This window comes from Papio anubis, chromosome X (assembly GCF_008728515.1).
Source record: "Papio anubis isolate 15944 chromosome X, Panubis1.0, whole genome shotgun sequence".
Lineage (NCBI taxonomy): Eukaryota > Metazoa > Chordata > Mammalia > Primates > Cercopithecidae > Papio > Papio anubis.
This window is the reverse complement of record NC_044996.1, coordinates 39043885-39067923: the sequence shown is the minus strand read 5'-3', so window position 1 is coordinate 39067923 and position 24039 is coordinate 39043885. Positions and strand designations below refer to the sequence as shown.

Sequence of the window (24039 nt, the reverse complement as noted above, 5' to 3'; positions counted from 1 at the left end):
AGAAAATAATAGCTCTTTCTGACAGTTTTTAAAATGTAACAATAGAAGAAGCAAGGTTGCCTATGATTTACTACTTAAGAACAAATGCTCATGATGATGCATATAATCTATTTTTGTTAAGCAAATGCATAATTTAGTCAGCATCATATGCAGTTTTGAAAAGTAAAGCATTATTACTTAGATGTCATTTCTTTGATCTCATGAAATATAGAATCCCTGGAATGAGAGAAAAGAATAAAATATTCTCTTTAACATATTTCTCTGCATAATATGAAAGATCTGTAAAATCACCTAAAAGGCAGAGGTGTCACACTATACCTCAGTGGTGATTTGCACCAAATACATTGTCTTTCATAAATTTGCTGAGCAAACAGAGATTCCCAATGAGAAATGAATACTTTAATCAATGCAACTTTTCAACCTATTTAGTCCCTGATATTGAAAAATTATACCCAGTCATGCAGGATGGAACCAATTGTGAATTTACAGAGAAACTCATAACAAATGTAAATACCATAATACGCGTATTATATCTGCAGCTGTCAGAAAACTTTATTTACAGTCAGTTGCCTTTCTCTGAATAATCATATTGTTGTCCTGAGAGATATTTAAGGCCTTTGCCAAATAAGAGATATGGCCTACATTTAGTGAATCATCATCATTGCACCTCCCCAGGGAGAGCTTAGATGAGAGAACTCATGTTGTCGTCAGTTGTTGTTAAGTGGAAGGGATGGTACGGATCCAACGACTTTAATAAATTGTTATTGGAAATGTGGTTTACCCAAAGGCTATTTTTCTCAAAATGTATTATCATAACATCCACTAGAGAGAAAGTCATCAAAGACGAAAGATGTCTGTATCATTTTATATGATCAACAAAGACTAATTTTTTACTACTGAAAAGACATCATCCTTGGCCGGGTGTAGTGGCTCACGCCTGTAATCCCAGCACTTTGGGAGGCTGAAGCGGGTGGATCACGAGGTCAGAAGTTTGAGACCATCCTGCCTAACACGGTGAAACCCTGTCTCTACTAAAAATACAAAAAAATTAGCTGGGCGTGGTAGTCCCAGCTACTCGGGAGGCTGAGGCAGGAGAATGACATGAACCCGGGAGGCGGAGCTTGCAGTGAGCTGAGATCTCGCCACTGCACTCCAGCCTGGGCAAGAGAGTGAGACTCCACCAAAAAAAAAAAAAAAAAAAAGACATGCTCATTATTTTAGGAGATAATTAAAATAATGTTTTTGTTTCTTTTTGTTTTTAACAATTGGACTGGTGACGTATAAAATGCTAAAAATAAAAACTGAATTGAGTATAAAATAATGGAGTCTTCTATCTTTGACAAAACTTTATATTTTTCATTCTATGTAATCTAAAAGCATATCTCATTTGTAGTTATAATTTATTTTTAAAAACTTTCAAACATAAACAGTCCTAGAGTCAACAGTACAGTGATCCACCATAACACCATCATCCAGATTCAATAATTATTAAAATTTTGCAACCAATCTATCCTTTTCTCATTCCCATTCTCTTTGTTGAATTATTTAAAATCATTTCACATTGCTTCAGTATCTATTTCTAAAATTGTGGCTACATTACTGCAAAACCATGATGCAATTACCACCCCCCAAAATTTTAAGTCTAATTCCTTAATATAATCTAATACCCCAGTCCATATGCACATTTTCTTTATAGTCTCAGAAACATCTCATTTTTTTCTTTTTAAAATGTACTTTAATATTGGATAAAACTGTAGAACAACATGTTGATATTTTAGCAAAATTGCCTACAGTTGGTCTCTATTATAAAAGAAGTCTGTGTGATAGAAACTGTCTCCACGGCACTCAAGTGGGTGGAACAATCGTGACTGAATTCTATATATAGAATCTTTCAGTGAGATGTAAAAACAGATGTTGTATGAAGCATCTAATGTTTCATAAATGGGTTATTTCATCCAAATTTTCAGTGACCAATAGTTCATAGATTTTTTTTATTAGGTAAACTACTTCTCCCTCTTGAAAAGCATGAAGGAAAATATTCAACATTCAAAGGGCTTTGAATTATCATAAAATGATTTATGAAACGATGGTGCTTTGGAGGGTGGTTGTAATAAAATGTGTGTAGTTGTAGCACTTTCTTTTGATTCCTCACTCTCAAAACACATGCATACACACGTATACACACACACGCACACACACACACACAGAGTCATGAGCAAAAGGATTTGAAGATTTGTTAGTTCGAACTTTCTGACAGGTTTTATTTTATAAACTGAGTTGTACAGGAGGTACTCTGAGAGGATAAATTGAAGAATTCTCCACAAATCTAATTAGAGAATTTAAAAAGTGAAAATATATTACACATCATTTGTGGTCTGATATTTTACCTTTAATTACACTGAGGGGAGTTATAAAATAGGCATTTCAGTTTCGCTAAATATTGACACCATCTGATATAACATTTGTAGAACTGGGACAGGAAACACTATTTTCAAAGTTGTCAAACTGAAGTACTATTTTTCTCCATAAATAAACAAAATGGTAGAAGAGTACACAAAACAATAAACAGATTCTAGCTGAGAATTAAACCACTAAAGTAGAAGCCAAGTTTTAGATAGCTACAAAACTGGCCATTACTTCTTATACTTCACTTTTCTGTAAACTATTCTAGGCAGAAGATTTTTTAAAATAAGAAAATCGCCAATAAACAATTTTGTTTAACATTTTTATCAGTCTGCGTGGTCTCTTAACTCTTTAGGAATGAGAACTGTATTTAAGGATTCATTTAAGTAAGTAGATAAAGGCATGGTACAGAATACCTGTGGGTATGTGTAGACTGAGTTATGAGAATACTCAAGTTATAAGTCACTTTTGCATTCCTTTCAAACAAAAGACTTTGTCAGATGAATGTTATGTTGTACATTTAATTAGCACTAGCAAGTATGATTTAATTGTAACCAAACTCAGCTATTTAGAAGTATCTTATTTGTAAAACAGTATAGAATAATGTCAACAATTTAGCAAGAAAACCCAAATCACAGCATGTCAGAGCAAAAACGGATAGAGGTCCTCTATGGCAACTTCTTTGTCATGGATGAAAACAGTGAGGCTCAAAAAGTTTCAGTGACACATCAAGTAAGTGATAAGAATCAAGACTAGAACTCATGTCTCCTACTGCCCAGCCTAATGTCTTTTATGCTAACCACACATATTTAATGGCTGGGGTGTTGAATGATACTAGAATGAATTATACATTATATAAATTATTCATTATGCAAATTAATTTTTGTTGTTTTAGTTTTCTGTATTCATGACATATTTGAATTTAACACTGTTAATCTGGTACTTCTAGCTATTTCTACATTTTATGAGTTGTATACATTTTATATCAATGAGTTATAGAACAATAGCAGAAGTCACTTCTTTTTCCCAGATGGGACAGCAAAACCAGAAACTGACCCTTCAACTTTGAAGTAGCTTCTTGTTTGTTTCTTTCCCCTTCATATAGGATGTCTTGAAGCTGAGAACGAAGAGCTGTTGGAGAGACGAGGAGTTAAGAGTTCATTCGGCTGTCCAGATGTATCCAAGTATCCTGTGTTATTTGGCAATAAATACATCTGGGCAACTGACTGAACTTTTCGCTTTTCATGACTCAGCTGGAACCCTCCACAACCAGAAGAGCCTGTTATAAACTGAAAAGTTTGTGATCTCTTAATCTAATGAAATGGGAAGTGGAATTGCTTGTGGGTGAAGAGACACCATTGTAAATGTAATTGGGAATGTGTTTTAGTATGCAACTAAATTGATTTTTAAGTGTCTTGACAAAAGATAAAGAGGATTTTTTTCTAGCTTGCAAAATTAAAATCAAATTAACAGAAAATTTTGATCTGCTTCCATCAGTGACAACTGTCGTGTACTTAACTCACCGGTATAAAATAACTATTTTATATCGTGATGGAGAGTAGCTGGCAAATGCTGGCAAATATTATTTGTGTATTACAATATTTAAAAGATATCTAACCTCAAGCTATGGCTATGTACATGAATCTATCTAATGTATTTCCCCCAATCACTCTTTATCTCATGATGCAATTTCATTTTATTCATAGCCATTATCACTATTTGAAATTATCCTACCTCTTTGTTTAAATGTTTATTTTCTGTATCTCCAGCTAGAATGTAAGCTCCATTGGAGCAGGGGCCTTGTCTGCCTTGTTTACTACTACAAGCCCAGCATCTGGCATAGTGCCTGGCACATAATAAGTAATCAATAAATATTTGAATGTATGAAACTACTATTATACAGCTTTTGGTCCTGCAGATCAGTTGGAGTTGGTCTCCAACACAGAGATTTAACATATGGTTTGCTCCATTAGCTCTGCTCTTTGAAAGCCTTCAGTTTATTGTGCCATGTGCATACTAATGCTGAGATAATTCCCATATAGTTCTGCTACCACCTATGGAGAAAGCAGTTTCAAATTGCTGGGCATTCTGCCCACTAAGGCACATTCTCTCCATGTCTGTTACTATCATTGTAGAGCGACTTGCAATAGCTACTTTAAGTCTATCAATGGGGAAGTGTATGTTTTTAAAGTATTATTTTATGTAAATGGAATAGGTCTAGCTGTGAAAAACATAATTTTATGTGCTGTAGATTTTGAGTTAACTGTTGTGTGAATTCGCACATAATTTAACAATAATCACGCTCATGGAACATGTTAAACACAAGCAGAGGTATTTAGTAAATACAAATGAGGAGAAAAAATTCCAAGTATAGGAGGAACAGGTAAATCTGTTTAAATAACTACTTAACATTATCCTGGAGGAAAGAGAATAAAGGTAATGAGCCTAGACTTGGATTCAAATTGAATAATCACTCGTGGAGGAGTAGTCTTTAATTTCATTGATGATAATAACTGAAAAACTTTCTATCAAAATAATAAAAATTATCTGATTTGACTATAGTTAGCAAAGGTGAGTTTTTAGTATGACAAATGTATGATTTATTAGAAAATCACTAGAGTACATTTGAAGTTGAAAGGAAAATTTCCTACAGCATTCATTAGTCCTAAGGATAATTTTTGAATTAAATGAGTTCCCCTAAAATTATTATAAATCTGTGCCACATTAATATAATCTTCCCAGGACTAATCTGAACATTTATGGCTAATTCATTTTTGATTTAGCCATCTGCTAAAAGCTCAGTGGGTATAATAACTAGAGGGATAATATTTGAATTATGAGTCATGATTTCTGAACACTGAAAATTGATAAAAATCAAACGTCTGTATTATTATTTATTTAATTTTTAAATGATTTGTTATAAAAAGTCAGACAGAAATGATCTAGTTGACTATATTCTGTAATTTTTTTTTTTTTTTTTTTTGAGACAGGGTCTGTTGCCCTAGCTGGAGTGCAGTGATGTGATCAGGGCTCACTGCAGCCTCGACCACCTGAGTTCAAGGGATCCTCCCACCTCAGCCTCTCAAGTAGCTGGGACCAGAGGCACACGCCACCACATCTACCTAATTTTGTGTATTTTTTGTAGACATGGGGTTTTGTCATTTTGCTCAGGCTGGTTTTGAACTCCTGAGCTCAAGCAATCCACCCACTCCAGCCTCCCAAAGTGCTGGGATTATAGGCGTGAGCCATCACATCTGGCCTATTCTACAATTTTAAAAAATTTACTGTGAAATTTAGTCTTTCAGTTTGACAGAAAATATGCTGCATCATTATAATGTGCTAATGGAATTTCCAGAAATCTAGTGTAAACTGTATCTTTTCATGGGTTAATCTAGACTCTCCATTTTCTGTTAAAACACGAGTAGAAATGCTGGCATTTTTTTTTTAAGGTCATCAATATTATATTCAACCAGGTCTGGGAAAGAAAGAATAAAAAGTAGTGTGAGAACAGAAAAAGTGATTGAAACACGATCAATCTTTCTTCAATGCCAAAGGGTAGATAAGGTAATGGTAAAAATGAATTATAAATGGTTAGCTTTAGAGGATGCAAGGCAAGGGTTTTCAATAAAGTTGTAAGCTTCTGTCCTCTCCAAGCACAATTTGGGCAAAAGCAGAGCTCTTCCTTTATTCTTAGATAGTATCTTTTGACTTCACACCTTAAATCTCCTACCTTCCCATCAGTCAGCCAATTACTTTGTACCCAGGACTTGGCTCAGGATTGTGGATGTTACATGGAAACTACATATATATGGCTCCTCTGCTCAAAAATTTGCCTTTAGTATTAATACAACACGTTTAAAAGTCCTTGGTGGTGCCAGCCTTTGTGCCCCACAGTGTTTTGTTTTCTTTGATTTTGTTAATATTTTTTGAGACAGGGTCTCACTGTGTCACTCAGACTGGAGTGCAGTGGTGTGATCACGGCTCACTGCAGCCGCCACCTCCTGGCCTCAAGCCATCCTCCCACCTCAGTCCCCAAGCCCACCCCACAGTAGCTGGGACTACAGGGCCGCACCATCACATGGGGTTGATTTTTTTGCAGAGATGGCGTCTTGCTATGTCCCACAGTTCTTAACTTATTTTTTAATTACTTTTGCTTCCAAGATGATTATTGATGATGACTTCTAAGTATTTCTGTGAGTGATACTGATTCTGATAGTTTGCAATTTATTTCCAAATGTCCAGTGGAGATTCAATTTTGGTTCAGTTGTCTTGGAGTGTTCACACTATTTTGGATGACATATGCTGTATGACACATGGCATATAGCCATATGAGCATAGATTTCATAGGCATGAATTAAATATAATACTCATGGTATGGATTCATACTTAATTAAATTTTCACATTAATTGAGGTTATTCTGCAATATCTTGTGTAAAATTGTACTATTGAAAATTATGTGAAAACTAGTGTTTCTCCCCCATTTGTCTTAGCAACTGTAGTTACTGTTATGGATGCCTGAAAATTTTACAGTGCTTTAGAGAGGGCATGAAAAGGTCTGTGATTTATACTGTAGAAAGGATTGAGAGATTGGTCTGAATGTGTATTTAGTGATTAGTGATCCTGATCTTATTTCCATGATTTAATCTGTGATTTTCTCTTCATACTTGATACAGCTAATTGGTTTTAGGTTAATGAATCTTTTCCTGGACAGGAAATTATATGTATGACTACACAAACTAACACATAAACACATAAATATTACATATTATAAAGTTGGTTATAATTATAAATTATATTACTAATGTAATTATAATTGTAAATTATATTACCAATGTAATTATAATTGTAAATTATTAAACCTAGTTTCTAGGTGAATATTATAAAGTCCCATTACAAATTAGTCAATTATTCCATCAATTATCTCACAAGTGATTTTTTAAAAATTTTACAAAACACAAGCCTTCCCAAATTTGAAAACTTAGATTTATAAGTATTCTTTTGTGTTCACGAAACTTTAAAAGTTCTGTTACACAGATCAGAAAGTTCCATATATGCAGATCAGAAAGTTTCATTAGAGTTGTTTCCCTATGGTTTTCAATTTCTTTTATTGGTTGATCTTATCCAAGACTTAAGAAGTTTTGCATCACCTTCACTTTTAGTAGAATTACTCACAGAACATTTCTTACTGCAAAATATCATCATCACAGTGGTCTGGCCACTTGGGGAAACATGTAAGATAACATAATTTACTTTACATAATTCATATAATTTATTCTCATCACACCATGTTCCTAAACTTTTACCACCAGTTCAGGGGTATTTTCTATCATGTCTAGTCAGTGTTCATGCAAATTTTAACAGCATGGGGAGACATGATTTTGCCTACAAGTCATTTTAGTTAATAAATTGGAAATCTATATACATTTTTTTGTGATTATTACTCATTCTTCTCAATAAAATTGGAACTTAAAAAATAAATATTTGATGTTTAATCTTTCTGCTTATATTTCTCAGGAATATACACGCAACAAGCATAACAAAGCTGGCTAATTTTTAAAGGAGTATAATATTTTGAATAACAGTAATGGAATTCATCCATAACTAAAAATGTGGCTAATAAAGTGCTTCATGAGATGGTTATTGTATCATCTTGTTTTGTTATACTCTATTGAAGCACAGCATATTTTACTCTATCTTTGTACCTTTAAAAATTATACTAATATTTGGATACATAAAAATAAATATTGAAAACCATTTTAATACGTTTGGCATAAGGAAAAGGGAAGAATTTTGATATTTATTGAGGGCTAAGAATCAGGATGGGACCTTTTGGTTTCCCTTACCATTTTTTCAGACCTTCCAGAGAAAGAGATGTCTGTGTTGTCTGGTAAAATTTATGGGACAGAATTGGCCTGACTAATGGTCAGGGTGATATCTCTCTCTCTCTCTCTCTTTCTCTCTTTCTCTCTCTCTCTCTCTGTCAGAATATTTTGAGTTCCTAGATATTGGAAAGCCACATTTTATGTATTACTGTAGTAAGGGGATGATTTTGAGATTGATTTTTGTGTAGGTAGCACTGATAGAACTGACAAATGAGAGCTAAGGGATGAAGAAGGGAGAAAATATTAAATATGTGTCTTGAGTGACAAGAATCATGCTATTAAATGAGATGGGAAACATAGGGAGCTGTGATTTGTTCTCGTTAAATTTTACTTCCAGATTTCTAGAAGGAGCTGGAAGCACACTAAAGAAAGCTTATCAAGTCTTATCAAGACAGATTTTCATGATCATATTTATTTTAAATATTTATAAAGTAGACAAAACAGATGATCTTTCAGTGTTATTCCATGTTCTCAAGCTATTCAATTATCTGTCTTTCTCACCCCCTCTCTCTCACATTCACACACATACCCCTAAATTCTTCTCACTGATAGCCCAGTGCATGTGAATTTAGCAGTGTCATGATCCTGACTCTTAAATGGCTTTGTAATATCAGAAAAGAATACAGTTAGATGTTTGGTGTGGGTCGACAAAATCCTAAATCGAAAATGTAGGAGAGAGGTTCTTAGCAAATTTGCATCCAGTTTACTTTTTGCCAATACTTTAACATACCAAATATAGTTAGTGCTAAATGATGAATCATCCACTATGTAAATATTTGGTTGAGTTTGATGCAGCAAATAACTCTTTAAAAAATAACCTACAGAAATAAAAGATATTCACTCTGAAATTCTTTGAAAAGTTGTTTGATTTTTCATGTTTTCTGTCTACTACTTTAGAAGATGTATTGTTACTTGTTAATCCAGAAAAGAAACTAAAGATTTTTGTTTAAATCGCCTAGTGCAACTAATGTTTAGTTTGTAATTTTCAGTATTATGTCATGTGCTCTTTCTGTAATATATCATCTGTTGGCTACTAACTGATCAGTACTAGAGTGGTTGCTATATTTAATATAGTAAATTTAATCAATTCATTTATTTAGTATAAACCTGTTGCTGCCCTCTGGAGAATGTTGTTGGTTAATGCAAAAGTATAAAGAGAACTATGTAATTGCAGGTTTCTTCACTTTGAAGCAATCAAAACTAGAAATATATAAAATGTGTTCAGTTTATAGAGTGTCTAAAACTTGCTTCGGTTTTCCATGTTGCTATAAGATGAAACCTTTTTATTTTAGATATGCTATTTAATTATTGGATCACATATTTTCTCCCAATGGTTTGCAAATTAAGAAGAGTATATTATTAATTTTTTTTTCAAAACATTGATTTGAAGCCATTTGTACTCCAAGAGGGGGAAATATGGTATAAGCCATGTATAAATAAAACATATATGGGAAATTTTTAAAAACTGTAATGATAAATAATTTAAAAATCTGCTCTCTTTGCTATATTTTATCACTTACATAGTATAACATGCTTACCTGTTTGCTGAATTAAGTAATAACTGTTTCTTATCACCATTAAGTGCATTTAAGTTTATTAATTGGTTACTATGCAAGTTATTTGGACATTTAACTGATTTTCTCTTTCCCCTTTTTTCTCCCCAGAAAGGATGATATGATGAACCTAACCTGTTAATTTCCTCTTCTCAATTTTGAACTTTGGTTGCTTAAGACTGAAGCAATCATGGTGAACCTGAGGAACGCGGTGCATTCATTCCTGTAAGGATGTTACTACTTATTATTTTAATAAAAAGATAATTTTGCTTGGTAGCTTGCTCAACATGTTAAAAAAAATGCTTCTGTATGACCAGCTATATTTGCCTCAATCTGCATAAATGGCTTGCATCCCAAAAGACTAATATTATGGGTGTCTCTTATTCAAAAATAATTAATGAGAAAAAATAATTTGGACTCTAATTAAGCACTACAGCTCATGTATTTAAACAAGTAATATGGTGATAATGCCCTAAATTCAAATAATCTCAATGTTCATGGTTATTTTTTCCGCAGGTAAAACTTAGAAAGGAAAAAGTTTCTTTTCTTTTCTTTCTTGCATGAATTGAATAGTTAAGAGTATGAAATGCCTCTGGTTTTGTGAAGAATAGTTGAGGTAGCAAAAGAAAAGGTCAGAAGTTAGGGGGTAGGGCTTGGTGACGTAGCTGGGTGGGAAAAACCAATGTCATCCTCAGAAGTCTTGATGCAGTGACCCAGTTGCAGCCAATAGTATACAACATAAAGGGTGTAGGTAAAGATACAGGAGATTCAAATAAAAAGCAATTCTAAATTTGATCTAATCCAGGTATACCTTCCTTTTACATAATAAAATGTTGGAGTGGTTTCTTCCAAACCTGCTTTTTGAGGAACGGGGCATAGAAAAAAAAGATCCAAAGCTATGTAAACTCCGATCGGTGTAGTTGAGAAACCCCAAATCTCCCAGCTCCTAGGTAGTCTCCTTTATGATTCTTGTAAAAGACCTCACCCAGGAAAAGTTTACTGTGTGGTGGAGATATGAAGTTCAACAACACTGGATCCTCTGCATGTGCATCACCATGGCCCATCTTGAGTGTCATTGTTGTGATGATAGTTTCAAGTATGGAAGAGTCCAAGAGAACTAGAGCAGACAACTGGGAAAGAAAAGAGTGAAGGACAGTGATAAAGAAGGGAAAAGAAGAGTTGGGTATGGGAAAATGAAAGGACAAGTGTTCATACTCCATGAGCCTGTGCCAGCCTAGTAGATAGCCATTGGCCAATATACCAAAGTGTATGGCTGCCGTAAAGGGCACCAAATTATTCTGCTATGAAATTAATTAAAGAATTCATATACAATTTTTTAAGATTCTATTGAAACAAGGAACCATTCCTGTCTTCTAACAATGCCCATTATCCTATGTCATAGAAAAACTCAGTAGATTTTAAATATATTGGACTTTTTAAATTAAATTATCATTTTGCTTATCTACTAAGAATGTAAAATTATATTTTCATTAAAACTTTAGTAGCAATGAGTAAATTATACGCATTTCAGAGATAAATTATGACTTTTGTGTACATATTTTATGAGATTCCTATGAGCTTAAAAACAATTAGGATAAGCTTGAAGAGCAAGACTTAAATTACTCCTCTTTTGTAAAAGGACTTTATAATTTCACTGAGCATGTAAGTATTAAAAATTATATTTAATTATAATACAGCCAATTCTTCATTACAAAACTGAAGAATAAAGGATTAAACTTTAATAAAAATCATAAAATATTGTCTATATGTAGTGCTCAATAAAAATGTATTAAACTGAATTTAATTGAAACCAGGAAAGCGAAGTAGATACTTTTTCAATATTTATCCTAACACCATTACCTTATTTTGTAATTCACAATAGATATGTTTAGATCTGACAAAACTCCTTCCTTCAATAATTAAGTATTTTTCTCACAGATTCTTTAATTAAAAAAAAAAATTCTGACCAGTAGAGATAGGCTAGATAACTACTTGAAACAGTCCAAACTCAAAGATACTCAAATTATAAAATTCATAATTTGACATAATGTTCTTCGTGTATGTTTTTGTTATGTATAATTTTGTCCTGTACTCCTCTACCATTTTTAGGGACATGGGAAAGAATTTCGATGTTTCCACAATTTACTCAGAAAATTTGAAGCAGACTGCATACACCCCTAGGACCTTATTCTATAGGTTTAAGGATAAATGTATTTGTCATTCTGCAATCAACAACCGAAGACACAGTTTAGTATCTGAGATAAATTTTTGTGGGACTACTTGAGATGATCATCAGCTAATTTAAAACAGAACATTGTTTTTTAAAACGCCAGCAGAACAAGTTTTTTATCAGCTAGGCCAGAAAAGACTCTGGAAAATGTACTGGATTTAAGATTACTTTTCTGAGTCCAGTTCTTCATACATAGACATCATCTCAAAATAAAATCTAGACTTAAATTATCCTGGCAAATTTTGAAATACATGAGTTGAGATATAGCAAACATAAAATACTTTTGTTTAACTATGAAACAGACAGAAGGTACCTCCAGCATTTACTGAGGGCCTTTTATGACACAGGTATTATTATTAAGTTTGACATATACCATTTAATTTTCACAACAACCATGTGATAGACACCGTCCTTGTACAGATGAAGTTGATGTTGTGATAGGTTAAGTGACTGGTCAAAAATTACTGAAGTCAGGCGGCCAGGACATTGGCCACATGCCACATTCAATCAATACAGTGACAGAGTAATCAAAGCTGAGAACAAATAATTTGCTTCTATTTATTTGGTCCTTTATTTCAATAATTTTTATTATATTAATCACAGATTAATTATGAGATAGATTTTGGAATCCTGTATTATTTTTGCCTATTTTGTATGTTCTGGGAAAATAATACTTTTGGAAGAATTTACTGATTAATTCTCATCATTTGATAAGAATTGCAATTTCTCTGATAATGGTAGTGAGCAATGAGTCCATTAAATCACACATATGTTATCCCTGTCTGGAGATACTATCTTCAGTTCAAAGGACAAGTGACTGGGATAATGACATAAAAATACATAACATGGAGAACACACAGACTCTGAATATTATGTCATGTGTTCCATCTCCCTAATTTCAGAAAGAATCATCCTTCAACTATTTTGCATAGAAATTTATGTAGCATATATTGTGTGACCAGAGGTAATTTTCTCCTCTATAAACAATATCAAGGTGGAACAACCACTACATATAGGAAACATATCCTCATGTTGCTGATTAACATTAATTAAATAACTATTACTACACATGGAATAAACATAAATCAGTCATTCACAGGTAATATTTCTTGGTTTTAAGCAGGAAATATTGAACATGCTTGGCTGTGTTGTCTATTTTATTAAGGAAAAAATGTGTAGCTTTATTAGATATTTTAGGAGCTTACACTTTGAGAGAATACTTATGCACATAACTCGAATAAATCTCATGTCACCATAGGGGGATATTAATTTAGAATGTGCAAATGACAACCACATCCATCTCTTGCAATAGCCCGCCACCTGGCCTGAAATTCCTACTGGTAGAATCTACCTAAGGACCATCATGAGAAATGTACATTTTAAATGACTTAAGAGATTTAGTTCCAGTGCTTGAAAAGTAACAAATCCATAGGCATTAATCATCACCACAAATCATTATCTAGCCAAGAACAGGACCCAGAAAATATAAGACAAGACGGAAATGCGGAGAGTGGCAGGTAGAAGGAAAGTTTATAGCACAAAACTTTAAGAAACGATTGAACCAGCATAATGACACTTTGCAAATGTGAAAAGGTAGAAAAACTTCTAAAAAGAAATGAATGGGTACTCTTGTCAAAACCCACTGTACCTCTTCCAGGCGCTTGACTGAAGTTGGTCTGATGGCAACTTAATTCCTTCTTAGCCTTGGATCAGTAGAATGCAATTTCCAGTTTCCTTGTTAGGATAATGGATCCTTTAAGGAAATCTCCCTTCATTCTGTTATCAGCTGTCTCAGAACATATCTAAAGGAAATAATATTTTTAAAATATAAAGAATAGACTATTAGAGCAAATCAAGCAATATTGTGGTTTCAGATCGCAGTAAAAGTTTAAAACATAGACTTTGAAATCAGTGGGACCTGAGTATGGACCCTGGCCCCGCCACTTACTGACTGGGCTTGAAAGTTACTTACCCTTTCTGAACTTTACTCAGTCTTCTCATTTACATGATGGATATAAATTAGAACTGACATCAAGAGGTTGTTTAATAAGATCAGATGAGATTATACATACATGTTTCAGCAAACTAAGTGTCTAACTCATAATAATCACTCAATAAAAGTTGGTGATTTTTGGAGAGAAAGAAGAAATACTGAGATTTAATTAAGAGAGTACAAATAATGATGATGACAATGATGATAATGATGACAATGATCCTTGGAGAAGCAGTTGTTTTGCATGAGCAACACATTGTGTATAAGTAATATAACATGTACCTGATTGTTTTTTTTTTTCTTCTTAATTTTCAGTGTGCACCTAATTGGCCTATTGGTTTGGCAATGCGATATTTCTGTGAGCCCAGTAGCAGCTATAGTAACTGACATTTTCAATACCTCCGATGGTGGACGCTTCAAATTCCCAGACGGGGTACAAAACTGGCCAGCACTTTCAATCGTCGTAATAATAATCATGACAATAGGTGGCAACATACTTGTGATCATGGCAGTAAGCATGGAAAAGAAACTGCACAATGCCACCAATTACTTCTTAATGTCCCTAGCCATTGCTGATATGCTAGTGGGACTACTTGTCATGCCCCTGTCTCTCCTGGCAATCCTTTATGGTGAGTACAATTTTATTCACTTTTCAATCTCATATAATGTTATAAATTGCTGTCATATTATAGTAAACACTCATAAAGTTAATTATTTTACTTGTAACATTTTGAAAAAGACAAAAGCAAATTGTGTGACAGAAGGAGTTGGATGTATGTATCATATTTATTTAAATCAGTAACAGTCTTCCAAAAGCAAAACAGACATTTTATAATATATTAAAATCATACATAGATGCTCTCCAGCTTAGTGTCTTTGTAAACAGTGAATGAACAGTTAGTTGCCTTACAGTATACCGAATGGGACAGTAACAGAAACATCTTTCAACCCCTGTGTTCTGGGCAGTACACATACCTACTACCACCTCTGATACAAAGAAGGAAAAACAGGCTCATCCTCTTTAATAAATATATTTTAAGAAATCCTTTTTAAAGCTGCCAAACTAAGTGCTTGACACAAAACAGGCACTCAATAATAGCTATTCTTCTTGTTCATGGAGTCTATAATTTCTGTTATTACAAAAAGACAAGAGATAGCAAAATTAATTACTAAGTATTTAAGTGCGAGTTCATATCATCACTTTAAAAATTCAGGCATTGAAAGTTTCAATTGATTTTAAAGAGGTTTTTAATTTTTCTTTTGATTTTCTTCCATCCCTTCATTCTGGTCATTTTAACCTAAGGTTTCATTTCCAGTTAATATTTATGATGAACAATCAAATCGTATATACAATTCTACAAAGTATGTTTACTAGGAAGTTGGAAAGCCCAGTTTGAATTTAATTGCTAATATGCTTATCTCACAAAGGAGTAAAATAGACTTCCAGTTGCCTAGAGTGTATAATAAAACTAGAGGAAATAATATTGAAAGTGTATCTAGTTGTCGAATCCTAAAAGAAAATAAATGCATCTAGAAAATAATCTCTCATGAAATGTAAAAATTAATTAGCCTGTTCTAAACCTGCAACAATAGTAGATTATCTTAATAGGCATTTCATAAAGTGTTCTCAGGAAATATGCTTTTCTTATTCTTCATCAAGTTTCAATGATGCATTAGCCTTAAAGCACCAGTATTTTATCTGCTCAGTGGGCATTTTACTTCTCTATTGCTCCAAAATTAAGAAAAGATTACTGGAATGAAGTGAAACTGTGATTTAGAAGGTATACTTTGTTCTGTGGTGTCTGTTTTGCCAGCTTCTCCCTTTTAAAAAATGTGAGTGGCCAAATAATAGTATTAGCATAAATCCAAGCCTCTTAACATATCTATTCCCCTGCCCAAATAAACAAAGAACAATATAAAAAACAATGGAACTACACAATACCACCATTAAGTGTGGGGAACATTCAAATTTCAAATTACCTGTAAGTAGAAAAACAAACAGGAAATAACATTGAACTATCTATTAGGCTTCTACCCCATGCTGTTGTGTAGAAGAAGAGTAGTCTAGGAAAAATAGCATGAAATAAACTAGAGGAAAGCTATTAGGAAGCCTAAGATTGATCTAAACTCACCGCAAGTGGCCAGGCGTGGTTACTCGTGCCTGTAATCCTAGCACTCTGGGAGGCCCAGGCAGACGGATCACTTGAGGTCAGGAATTTGAAACCAGCCTGGCCAACATGGTGAAACACAGTCTCTACTAAAAATGCAAAAAAATTAGCCAGGCGTGGTGGTGGGTGCTTGTAATCCCAGCTACTCCAGAGGCTGAGGCAATAGAATTGCTTGAACCCGGGAGGCGGTGGTTGGTTGCAGCGAACCGAGATCACACCACTGCACTCCATCCTGGCGACAGAGCAAGAATCCATTCAAAAACAACAACAACAACAACAACAACACCACAAGCAAGTAAGTCTACCCCAAGTGTGAAAATACTGAAAAGTTTCTCTAGAAGGTTAGCCTTTAGATAAGGTACTGAAAAGTATGCATAAGACTCAAGAAAGCAGCATTAGAAAATTAATTCTTTGCAGGTGGAAAAAAGTAACAAAGAAAGCAAGAGGTGACTTGAAAAAAAAAAAAGCACAGTGAAAATAAAAAGAAGCAAGAGGGGGAAATTTATCATCTCACAATACAGAAAATGCCAAAATATTAGGGCCCATCATCCCTCCCTCTACTGTCTCCCACTGTCCCCCAAAGGCCCTCCAGTAAAGAAACCATACTTTGATACACAAAGAGAAGAGGATGCTCTTGAGCTTGGAATTTTGGAAGCTACCTACAAACTGCCAGTCATGTTCATAGAAATTCTGAGATGCAACCAATCTTCATCTATACCAAGGTACTGTAGAAAAAAATCAGAATATGAGAATAGAAAGAAGGCATTTGATGAGCATTCCCTCCACTAAAGAATGATCAAGCAGAAGAATATGCTAGCAAAACACTTCAAAACAATATCTTCAAACAAGCACGTTAAGGTATTAAAAATGTACCTTGAAGTAGTAATCTAATAACTAAGAATAGAAATGGTCAAAAAATAGGACAACATGAAGCAAAATTAACTGAATTCAGGACAAATAAAACAGAAGAAAAAGACATCGTATCAGGAATGAACATGAAAAGCACCCAACAAAGAATTGATTCATATGAAACTTAATAAGGAATATAGAAGAAAAACAGGTTAACAAAGAGAATGAAGATGAGACAAAGAAAGAAGTAAAATACGTCAGAAAGAGAGTGGTTGAAATGAAATATCAGCAAAAATGATCAAATGTATGTATGAGAATTCTTGAAAAAGAACAAATAGTAAAACATAATTAGTATTTAAAACTATAATCCAAGAATGTCCTCCAGAAATAAAAGAGAATCTGACTCTACATATTGATAGGTTCAACCCAGTGCTAGAAAACTGACCTGAAACAATGAACTCAGAGATAAATCTGTGACACTGGATTTTCAATATAAAGAAAAAATCCTCAGGGTTTCCAAGCAAAAGGAGGGAAAATTTTACAAGAGCAAGAGCGTTAGACTGGCCTTACTTGTCAAAAAAAAAAAAAAAAAAAATGACAAAACAAAGCAATAGTGAAACAATACTTTCAAAAAACAACCATTTATAGGACATTCTTTGAAAGGCAAATTTATACAGACAGGAAACAGATCAGCAGTTTCAATGGCTAAAAGTGGGAAGATGACTTCAAAAAGGCATTTATTTTGGTATTATAAAACTGTTCTATATCTTGATTGTGGTGATGGTTATACAAATACATATATACATAAAAATCTGAAGAGCTATAAATTCTAGTATACAGTTTTAAAAAGGTGAATTTTACTCTGTATAACAGATGCCATAAATTTAAAAATATTTTTAAGTACACAAAAAGGTTTGGAAAAATGAATCTATATCTAGACAAGTTGTCCATTAAGACTATAAAAAGTTTAAGTCTTTTAAAATTCAGGGAATTCTGTACCACAAGCCCTTTTAAAAAATAAAATAGTGGAGGTCAGGTGTGGTGGCTCATGCCTTTAATCTCAGTACTTTGGGAGACCGAGGCAGGCAGATCATTTGTGGTCAAGAGTTCGAGACCAGCCTGGCCTACTGGGTTTCTTTAGTAGAGACCCTGTATCTACTAAAAATACAAAAAAAAAAAAGCAGGGTGTAGTGCTGCCTGCCGGTAATCTCAGCAACTTGGGAGACTGAGGCAGGAGAATTGCTTGAACCCAGGAGGTGGAGGTTGCAGTTAGCCAAGATTGAGCCACTGCAATCCAGCTTAGGCGACAGAGGGAGATTCCGTCTCAAATAAAATAAAATAGAATAAAATAAAATTACAAAATAAAGCAAAATAAAATAGTGGATGGGATTCATCTAACAAAGCGATGACTGGGATAATTTCCTCAAAAAGACTGATGATAAACATTTAATATATTTAACTTTAGAGTTAAAATAAAAGAAATGGTATTATAAGAGCAGAAAAATACTATGTCATATAATATATATTACATTTTATCTGTTCTAACAATCTGGAAACAATGCAACCAAAAATTAGGAAGAGAAAGAGGAAGGGGAAGAGGAGTGTAGCATCATTTCATTGATTCTTCCATAAACGAATAAGAATTAAATTATAACCTTAAAAAACTGGCAAATCAGAAAGTAATAGAATTGATAAGAAAACATGAGTCTAGGGTTATTAAGCATGTTATAAATATAAAGTTAACCACTAGAACAAAAATACATACCTTCTTAAACACCAGAGGAAATGTAATCAGTAGAAGAGCCAAAACCAGTCAAATACAGGAAGAAATAGAAGAAAATAAGGCTTGGCGCGGTGGCTCACGCCTGTAATTCCAGCATTTTGGAAGGCCGAGGCGGGCAGGTCACGAGGTCAGGAAATCGAGACTATCCTGGCTAACACAGTGAAACCCCCTCTCTACTAAAAAATTAGCCAGGCGTGGTGGTGGGCGCCTGTGGTCCCAGCTACTCCGGAGGCTGAGGCAGGAGAATTGCCTGAACCCGGAAGGCGGAGCTTGCAGTGAGCCAAGACTGCGCCACTGCACTCCAGCCTGGGCAACAGAGTGAGACTCCATCTCAAAAAGGAAAAGAAAAGAAAACATACAAATACACTTAACATTATATGATGATTTAATATGACAGAGTTGAAATCAAACATATCAGGAAGTAATAATAATAAACTCGAATGAAGAAGCTATCACTTAAACATAAAAGATTTTTAATTAGGCTTATGAAGAAAGACCCAAGTATACTCCATATACAAAAGTAACCCTTACAATCCAGGGATTAGCCGGGCGCGGTGGCTCAAGCCTGTAATCCCAGCACTTTGGGAGGCCGAGACGGGCGGATCACGAGGTCAGGAGATCGAGACCATCCTGGCTAGCACGGTGAAACCCCGTCTCTACTAAAAAATACAAAAAACTAGCCAGGCGAGGTGGCGGGCGCCTGTAGTCCCAGCTAATGTAGTCCCAGCTACTCGGGAGGCTGAGGCAGGAGAATGGCGTAAACCCGGGAGGCGGAGCTTGCAGTGAGCTGAGGTCCGGCCACTGCACTCCCGCCTGGGCGACAGAGCGAGACTCCGTCTCAAAAAAAAAAAAAAAAAAAAAAAAATCCAGGGATTAGTAAGCACTAAAAATAAGTACTATTTAGCCACAAAAAAGAAGATTCAGTAATTTTCAACAACATGAATGGAACTGGAGGTCATTATGTTAAGTGAAATAACCCAGACACAGAAAGACAAATATCACATGTTCTCACTTATTTGGGAAATCTAAAAATCAAAACAATTGAACCCATTGAGATAGACTGTAGAAGGGTGGTTACCAGAAGCTGGGAAGGGTATTGGGGGAATGGATGGTAGTGGGAAAGGTTAATGAGTACAAAATATAGTTAGAAAGAATGGATAAGACTTAGTGCTTGATAGCACAACAGTGTGACTATAGTCAATAAAAAAAATTATACATTTTAAAATAACTTAAAGAGTATAATTGGATTGTTTGTAAGTCAATGGATAAATGCTTGAGGGGATGGATATCTCATTCTTCATGATGTGATGAATATGCATTGCATGCCTGTATCAAAACATCTCAGGTACCCTATAAATGTATACATACTATGTACCTACAACAATTAAAAATTAAAAATTAGAAAAAACGTAAATGCTTCTAAAAAATCTCCATGCCTAGACAGCTTCACTGGCAGATTCTACTGTACATTTCAGGAAGAAAAAAATAAGAATTCTATACAATCTCTCCCAGAAAATAGAAGCAAAAGGAATACATTTATATCATTTATGAGACCAGGATTACCCTGATAGTAAAACTGGAGACCTTATAAACAAGAAAATTAGGGATCAATTGCTTCATTAATATAGATGCAAAAATAATCAAGATATATTAAGAAATTTAGTTCAGCAGTATATAAAAGGGATAATACATTCTGATATAGCTGGCCCAACATTCAAAAATCAATTAATGTTGATTAATTGATCATCTGAATAGACTAAAGAATATAATAACCATATGATCATCTCAGTTTTGGATTAGTTGATGCAGAAAAGACATTTGGCGAAAATGAACTCCAAGATAAAAACGATCGACCAGACTCACTGGCTCAGGCCTGTAATCCCAGCAAGTTGGGAGGCTGAGCTGGGAGGATCACTTGAGTACAGGAATTTGAGACCAGCCTGGGCAACCTGGGGAAACCCCAACTCTAAAAATAATTTTAAAAAGAGAGAGAGGAAGGAAGGAAGGAAGGAAGGAAGGAAGGAAGGAAGGAAGGAAGGAAGGAAGGAAGAAAGGAATTAACCAGGCGTGGTGGTACGTGCCTGTAACCCCATCTGATCCAGAGGCTGAGATGGAAGGATCACCTGAGCCCAAGGAGGTTGAGGCTGTAGTGAGCCGTGATTGTGCCACTGTACTTCAGCCTGGGTGACAGAATGAGACCCTGTCTCAAAAAGAAAAAAATAAAGATTAAAACTCATCCAGAAAACTCAAAATAGAAGGGAAGTTCCTCAACTTGATAAAGGGGATCTACAATTATCCTTAAGCAGACATTGTACTTTATGGTGAAAGACTGAATGATTTCACCTGAATTTCAAGAATAAGATCAGGATGTCCACTTTCACCACTCTTATTCAACATCATGCTGCAGGTCCTAGCCCGTGTAGTAACATAAGAAAAATTAATGAAACGCACGTTGGAAAGAAAGGGACAGAACTGTTTTTGTTTGAAGATGACATAATTGTCTACATAGAAAATCCTAAGGGATCTACAAAGAAGCTCCTAGAAATAATACAGTAGCCTGCTTCTGAAATGGCCCCCAATGGTCCCTGCCACAATGATCCCGTCCCTTTTGGTGTGAGAATAGAGCAGAAGTGATTGGATGCTACTTCTGAGATTACGTTATAAAAGACTGTGACTTCCATCTTGCTTGCACTTTCTCTCTTGCTGGCACTCTCTCTTGCTCATTCACTTTCTTGTTCTGATTAAGCAAGCTGCCATGTTGTAAACTGTCCTATAGAGAGGCCCACCCGGCAAGGAATTGAGAGAAGCCTCACGCATCCAATGTGGGTCCAAGTCCTTCAATCCAAAAGCCAGCAAATTATATGAACCACATGAGCGAACATAGAAGTGGATTTTTCTCCAGATGAGCCTTAAGGTGACTGCAACCTGACTGACACCTTGATTGCAGCCTATGAAACATGCTGAAGAAGAAGATATGATGTGACCCAATGCCTGATTCACAGAAACTGTGAAATAATGAATGTTTTTATAAGCTACTAATTTGGGGGATAATTTGCTGTGCATTCATAGATAACTAGAATAACTATTAAGTGAGTTTAGCAAGCTCTTAGGATGCAAGGTCCATATGCACAAATAAATTGTGTTTCTATGTAGAAGTGGTGGAAACTGGAAGTCAAAATTTTGAAGAGTACCATTTATAGTATCATAAAAATAATAAAATTATAAATGTAAATCTACCAGATTATGTGAAGGAGCTGTATGCTGCAAACTTCAAAACACTGATGAAATAGATTAAAGACCCAAATAAATGGAGAGATATATCCTGATTATGGATTAGAAGAATCAATATTATTAAGATGTCAGTTTGCCCCCAAATGATCTATAGATTAAACACAATTGCAACCAAAACTCTCAGCAGAGTTTTTAATCAAAAAGCTGATTCTAAAATTTATGCAGAAAGGCAAAATAACTACAATAGCTGAAACCGTTTTGAAAAACAGCAAAATTGGAGAACTCATAATACTGGAATTTAGGACTTACTGTCGAGCTACAGTAATCAAGAAGAATGGTATTGATGGAAAGAAAAGTGCACATATGAATGGATATAAATAGAGGATCCAGAAATGAACAAATATAACCAATTAATTTTTTTTTACTAAAAGGCATTTCAGTGGAGAAAGAATACTCTTTTCAACAAATGTTGGAAACCCACATTCAGGAAATTTTATACCTTATACAAAAATAAACTCAAAATGGAATACAGAGCTAAATTTAAAATGCAAAACTACTAAACTTCTGGAAGAAAACAGAAGAAAATCTTTAGGGATATTGGGTTAGGCCAAGAGCTCTTACCTATGATGTCAAAAACCACAAGCCATAAAGAGAATGGGTAAATTGGACTGCATCAAAATTAAAAGCTTTTGCTCTTTGAACAACAGGATTGAGCAAATGAAGTAAAGCCACAGATTGATAAAGAATATTCAGCAGTAGCATATTCAGTAAATGATTTGTATCCTGAATAGATAAAGAACTCTCAAAACTCAAAATAAGAAAAATGGTCAATAAAAAGTAAGAAGTTATTTGAACAGAAACTTTACCAAGGAAGATAGATAACTATCAAATAAATATACAATAAAATGTCAAAAAAACCACACACACAAAACAAAACAACAACAACAACAACAACAACAAAAGCCAATTGCTGGGTGTGGTGGCTCACACCTGCAATCCCACACCCTGGAATGCTGAGGCAGGAGGATCTCTTGAGCCTAGGAGTTCGAGACCAGCCTGGGCAGCATGGCAAAACACTGTCTCTACAAAAAATACAGAAATTAGCTGGGCATGGTGGTGTGTGCCTGTAGTCCCAGCTACTTGGAGGCTGAGGTGGGAGGATGGCTTGAGCCCAGAACCCAGGAGGTTTACGCTGAGGCTGCAGTGAGCCGAGGTCATACCACTGCACTCCAGCCTGGTTGACAGAGCAACACCCTGTCTCAAAAAAACAAACAAACAAACAAAATACTTGGGAGTCTTACAGTAGAGAGGCTCAAAAGCAGACAATTACCCTGAAATGTGGCAAATAGCATGAAAGAGAATTGTAGGATCAAAAAAGATGGTCAATTTAGTGTCAGAAAGCTTCCCAGAGGAAGTGACATGTAAGTGGGGATCTAAAAGATATGCAGGAATTAATCTCATTACAACCTGAGTGACAGAGTGAGACACTGTCTCAAAACAAAAGCAACAACAACAACAAAACAAAAAAAGCATTTGTAGTAATTAACCAAAAGGATAATAATCATATATCTTTAAGGAAAAAATAAAAAATCACTGCTAGTCTAAATCTATTTTCATTATAAACTGAAAGCAACCTCAAATTGCCCCTTACCATTACATGATATTTCAATATATTTCATTCACAGAGTTATTTGCGGATTAAAGCTAGGTTATAAATATGAGTTCATTCAATTCCTATACAGATAACAGACTTTCAGGCTGAAGTTAGGTGATCATGAAGACTTGAACTTTTAAACATTCTTATTGGTGTAGGAGCTCAGATCACACCCATTTTCCTTGTGGCAGATTGGCATGTTGTTGTCTGAGTTGATGGATCTGTGTGTAAGTGCAACTACCTCAAGAAATGGCTAACTTAAACGTTAGCTTCAGAGGCAGTGAAACGTGAA

The 24039-nt window shown here is 34.7% G+C and overlaps 1 protein-coding gene across 2 annotated transcripts in view; it reads left to right on the top strand.

Annotated features, from left to right (window-relative positions):
- The first annotated feature begins 9244 nt into the window (after nt 1–9244).
- The window catches only part of HTR2C (5-hydroxytryptamine receptor 2C), a 179792-nt gene continuing 164997 nt past the window's right edge, over nt 9245–24039 (top strand). The window contains exons 1-2 of one of the 2 annotated variants that reach the window (XM_021932554.2): nt 9245–10064; nt 14378–14691. In XM_021932554.2, coding sequence (XP_021788246.1) covers nt 10030–10064; nt 14378–14691 — 349 coding nt within the window. In that variant the 5' untranslated portion in view covers nt 9245–10029. The remainder of the gene's footprint in view (nt 10065–14377; nt 14692–24039) is intronic. The other variant, XM_021932553.2, reaches the window with a different exon arrangement.